Raw genomic sequence first — 6000 nt, forward strand, 5'->3', positions numbered from 1 at the left:
TCCAGACTTTTTTCATATGGGCACTTTTATTGCTAGTACACACATGAAACTCTAGTCCCCTTCGAAGTAATCTCCTCCGACTGCAATGCACTTGTACTGTTCCAACAACTTCTGGAAAACCCCATAGAGTTCTCTTGTGTGAGCGTGTCAATGATCCTTGTCACAGCCTCTTCCATTTTCTCAATGGTCTCATAACGACAGCCTCTATAGTTGTCCTTGAGCTTAGGGAATAACCAAAAGTCACAGGGAGCAAGGTCTGGACTATAGGGAGGGTGAGGAACCGTCTTAATGCCCATCTTGGTCAAATAATCTTTGACAAGTATGGAGTTGTGGACTGGTGTATTCACGCAAATCTTCCGCATCTTAAGTTTCTCCTGAATAATTGTGTGTACAGTTCCCACACTGACATCAAACTGAGCACTTATTGTCTCTATCGACACACAACGATCATTATCCGTGAAATTCTTTTTGGCCAATTAACTTGTGTGTCTGACTTCATCACTCCTCTCACACTTCAACATACCTCGCAAACTCCTTGCCTTCCTTTAATCTCTTATGCCACTCAAAAACTGATGCTTGATTCATGCAAGATGGTCAAAAAACAGTCTGGAGCATTTCATACGTTTCTGTGCCATTTTTTTCCCCCAAGTTTAAAACAGAATTTTATTACATATTGTTCTTTTAAAGTATACTCACATTCAGATTGTGTTTTTGAAATTCACCACCTGTGACAATCAGGCTTTAGTAGGATGTATTCCAATTCCTGCTGTAGCTGTTCATTTGAACCTGAAATCATAAAAATTGGCCAGCCATCTCCATAAGATGCTTAGCGATAACATGCTGAATTTTCAAGAGTCTACAATAATTTTAAATGCCTGTACGAAAAAAGTCTACAAGCTTATTTAAGGCACCTCATGAGTGTTATGCAAACTTCATAAATTATGAGGTAGCTTCCCGTAAACAAAAGCAATTAGTCTTCATGTTGAAGTTATTCAACTAATATGCTGCTATCTTGTCAAACATTGTTTCACCACATCATATCTTTCCAGTGTAGTGAAACATCTTGGTGCTTGTACATGCGAGTGTTTCACGTTTAAGTTTAACAGTGCATCCACACTTGAAGGCAATTTTGTAATATCGACCCTTTTCTATTCGATAGATTTTACTTTATCCTTTTTTTGTTTGTTTTGCTCAGGTACAGCCACGCAGGACCTGACTTCAGCTACTTGGTTTATTGCAATGATGGTTGCAATTGCCCTGCTCATCCTGATTTTGATTATCGTGTGCATTGCAAAGAGAAATCGAGAAGCAAAGTATGATGGTAAGTAATTCTAAAAAAGTAATGACCCCCCCCCCCCGCCCCAGCCCGATGTGGTCTGATGCAATCAACAACCAACAGAAATACAGTAATAGAACACCTAGACAAACCTGAGATCAACATATCAACTCTCCTGGTGCATTTATCACCATATGTCACAGTAAACACTTGGAACTGCTTCATGAGACAATATACACTGCTAAGAAAGCGGTCAACAAGTGCAGAAGCTCCATCAAGATGGTACAGGCTTTACCACCTTCCATCATTAAGATCGTTGACGACATCTTTCTTAACATCCCAGATTCCTTACCTTACACTCTAACTCTAACCTGAAATCTAGGATCATTATCTAATATATTAATTTAAGTCATCAATTTTTTAAGTCGTAGAGACATAAATAGTAATGGACCCGGCAAATCGATGTTTGATTCTAACTTGCCATTTCTAATATATAAATTTAATATTATTTTATTTTGTATTTTTTGGAATTCTTTGAGATGAGGTCTTCATAATTTATGCCCGTGCCGCAGTGGATAGAGGCGTTGAGTTTCTACGTTTCCAGGTGAACATTATCTGAAGATAGCGGTTTCAATCCTACTCAAAGCAGGCCAGAGAATTAGTTGGCAAAACATGGTGAAACAACAACTATAGAAGGTAGTAATTATTGCGGACACAGTTAAAAGACTCAGCATTCCTATCCTGTCGCGGTTAACCATCAGAGGATAAGTTAGCCAAAACATGATGAAACAACAGAAACTATGAAGATGTGGATAACAGCTCACAAAAAATAAATGTGTATAAATTTAAGTCATTAAATTTTTCAATGTTAGCCATAAATAGTAATAAACCTGACAAATCGATGTTTGATTCTAACTTGCCATTTTTTTTCCTTTTTATCTTTGCAACATGTTCTTTACACTAAGCCGTATAACTTGGTTTAATTTCTTTCTGAAAATAATTATTCCAGCAAGAAAGATTATTACAAGTATAACTTCAATTTTTATTTTTTATTTTTAATCATTTTATTTTGAATTAAATGTTTTCAGAGTACAATTAATAAGTAAGGATCTCTATTTTCTAATAAATCATCAATTATCAAGGCTAAAAGCAACTCAAGAATAAAGAATTATGATATTATCAGTTCAAAGATAAAATTTATGAGATGATTGAATGATGAAGAATATTATGAGAAGATTAAAAGTGATATCATCAGCAGCAACATCATCAATTCCACATTTGTTTTACTTGCTGACACATATTCGATGGATTTTAAAAATTGACTTCTAAAGTCAAATCAATGTTTGATTCTAACTTGTCATTTCTTCCATTGTTTTTCTTTGAAACATGTTCTTTACACTTGCTTTAATTTCTTTCTGAAAATAATTATTCCAGCAGGAAATATTATTACAAGTGTAACTTTTATTTTTGTTATTATTTAAATAAAATATTTTGTTTAAAACGTTTTTAATCATTGTATTTTGAATTAAATGTTTTCAATTATGTTTTGTATTACAATTTTTTTTTATTAACTAAATAAAAAATGTTTTAATTTTTCTTTTTGTAATGACTTGCGTTTTTTTGCTTCCTTGCTCCTCAGTACAAGAAGAAGAACGGTTACGCGGACATGATCCTTACGGAACTGATGACCATTTTAACGACACTAAAAAGTAAGCTTTTTAAGTCAATATTTTTGAAATTGGATTTCTTTTATTTTTTCTGAAAATATGCTTATGTCTATATCCTTGCTTATATCTACGTGTGTATATATATATATATATATATATATATATATATATATATACATACATACATTTCTTTGCTTTCTCATTTACAATCTGTGCTATGCTAATTATTTTTATTGAAAATAGCTTCAGAAAAAAAGAAAGAAGGTGATGTGTATATTTTTTACATTAACTATTATTGTACAATAATAAAAAAAAAAAAATCATCTGTGTGGATTTTCGAACAACTTAGCTGTGGAGGACCTCATATGCCGAAATTGACGAGAGTATCATCACTAGGACTAAGACAAAAGCATATTCCTTTCATCGTTTTGGCTCTTGAGTGTGTATCCATTGCTATCTTGTATCTGTGATGTGGTTGATTAACTGTGTCAGATATATACTCGAGAGTCAAAACAATGATAAGAATATTCTGTTGTCATAGCCCTAATCATCACAATAATAATAATAATGGTCAAGGAGGATGGAAAGGCCGAGGAGAGAGCACTGACCAGACCTCCACTGGACAAGTGTGAAAAGAACTGGGATCTTGGGAAGGCTTATTGCCACTCAAATTCCAGTAGAGACCAATGGTCACTGCCAGTGAGAAATCAATGGTAAACGTATGTTGTGATAATGCAAATTCATTTACAAATGATATCAAGAGGTGGAGAATACTGGAAAACTGGGGAGACTTGTTGTCATCCAGCTTCCAGGGAACACCACAGGTTTTCAAGGAGAGATCCTTGATGACCTGTATGAAAGTTCTTTGTGAGCCAATAATAATAATAATAATAGTAAACAGTTTGGATGGAATATCTATTTTCTAATGTGTGTACCAGTATTATTTGTGTTTTATGACAAATAACTCTTATTTAAAAAAAATATATATCCTCTGAAGCCATTTTTCTTTGCATCTGGATATCTTACACTAACTTCTGATTTTATTTTTGTGTCACGGAGTCCTGACATTTTGAACACTTGACTTTTCAAACATATACACATCTAATTCTCTCTTTTTTTCTTATATCAAAATGATTATTTTAAATGTTTGTGAGAAAAAAGGTTCATAAAAAAAAAGAAAGTGATGTGTATATTTGTAATGTTAACTAATATTGTACAATAATAAAATTAAAAAAAAAATAGTTTGGATAGAATATCTATTTTTTAATGTGTGTACCGGCATTTTTTCTGTTTTATGTTCGTTTAACAAATGAGCCAAATAATTCTTATAAAAAAAAAAAAGTATATTCTCTGAAGTCTTTCCATTGCATCTGGTTGTCCTGGTGCTAGAATTATGCGTTTTATGTTAGCGATATACGTTTACGTTTATCGCTGGCAGTGAATCAAAGTTCAACTAACTTGCAATTCTACTTTTGTATCGCAAAGTCATGACCTTTTAGATACTTGACTTTTCAAACATATACACACATCTAATTCTCTTTTTTATTTTCCTCTTTTCTCAAAGTGATTATTTTAAATGTTTGTCTTCCGTATACAAATGTATTGCCTCAGCTTGCTTTCAGTGAGTTTTCTTATATAAATAACAAAAAACTAATGAAAAATAGGTTATTGATAGGATTTTGCTATATTTTAAAAAATAAAGCCAAAACATGTTCATATTCTAATATCATTGAAAATGTTTTTCTTTATCTCTTAATTATCAATTTTTAATTTCTTTCTGTTCAATATAAAATAAGGTTTCTTAAGTGTGTTTGAGAGTATCCTAATGGATATTGTTGTGTACTATAGGATCAGCTATGCTGAGTTCATATCCAATCACATCCATTAAACCCACAATTTCTCACTCCAGCTACGGGTAAAATGGCTACATGTGTTCACTGAATGATGATTCATTTGGTTTGGCATTAAATAGCTCTCAAAACTGGTTGATTTGCCATAAAAAAAATGACAGACCAAACGTCCCCTCTCTTTCTTCCTCTCTGTCCTTGCATTCATTTTTTTTAATCACATCAACACCTCCCCCTCTCTCTCTATTTTTTTTCTTTCTTCTTGATTTTCATAAGGATTAATAAATTTCATAATTGGTTGGAGCAAAACTGAAACTAATGATTTAAATGAATACTTAAAAAAAAAAAAAAAATTATTAAACCATTAGATTTTTAGGTGCATAAGAGATTCAAGGAAAGCAGGGAGTCTGTGAGGGATGATGAGAGGTGTGGGAGGAGTAAGGAAGTCAGAACACCAGAGTTGATTGGCCAAATAAAGAATTTCATGGATAAGGATCGTCGTGTGTGTCTATAGAGATAATAAGTGCAGTTTGACATCAGTGTGGAAACTGTACACACAATTATTCATGAGGAACTGAAGATGCGGATTTGCATGGTTTGTCTGAAGAGTGCGCAGAGAAGATCAAAAAGAAAGACGTTGTCATAGGCATCAAAACAGTTCCTCGCCCTTCCTATACTCCAGACTTTGCTCCCTGTGACTTTTGGTTATTCCCTAAGCTCAAGAAAAACCTTAGAGGCTGTGTTATGTGACAATTCAGGGGATAAAAGAGACTGTGACAAGGGTCATTAACACACGCACACAAAAGGACTTCCATGGTGTCTTCCAGAAGTTGTTGGACCTGTACAAGTGCATTGCAGTCAGAGGAGATTATTTTGAAGGAAACTAGAGTTTCATGTGTGTACTATCAATAAAAGTGCCCATATAAAAAAAAAAAGTCTGGAAACTTATTGATTTTATTTATGGAGAAAAGATAGATATTTATTTTTGCAGAACTCAAGGGAAATAACTCCTTACATGATTACTTCCCTATAATGTGTAATAATATTCAACGAGTAAAAGAAAATGTTTTCACTCTTAGTTGTTTTCTTTTTCTTAGTTGGAGTATGTATTTTCAGAAAAATAAAATTGATGCAAATTATATTTGTGTCAATAACATAATGGAAGAAAAAGAAAAAAAAAAGGAAAACAAAATAGGCTAGTCTGAATCAA

General features: G+C 33.1%; 1 protein-coding gene across 6 annotated transcripts in view; it reads left to right on the plus strand.

The window, feature by feature from the left end:
• Nucleotides 1-6000, plus strand: part of LOC145252785 (neuroglian-like) — a 362878-nt gene that overhangs the window by 337248 nt on the left and 19630 nt on the right. For all 6 annotated transcript variants that reach the window (XM_080112730.1, XM_080112733.1, XM_080112729.1 and 3 more), the window contains 2 exons: nucleotides 1196-1321; nucleotides 2916-2985. In XM_080112730.1, coding sequence (XP_079968856.1) covers nucleotides 1196-1321; nucleotides 2916-2985 — 196 coding nt within the window. The remainder of the gene's footprint in view (nucleotides 1-1195; nucleotides 1322-2915; nucleotides 2986-6000) is intronic.

This window comes from Euprymna scolopes, chromosome 29 (assembly GCF_053919585.1).
Source record: "Euprymna scolopes isolate OS-2025 chromosome 29, ASM5391958v1, whole genome shotgun sequence".
NCBI lineage: Eukaryota > Metazoa > Mollusca > Cephalopoda > Sepiida > Sepiolidae > Euprymna > Euprymna scolopes.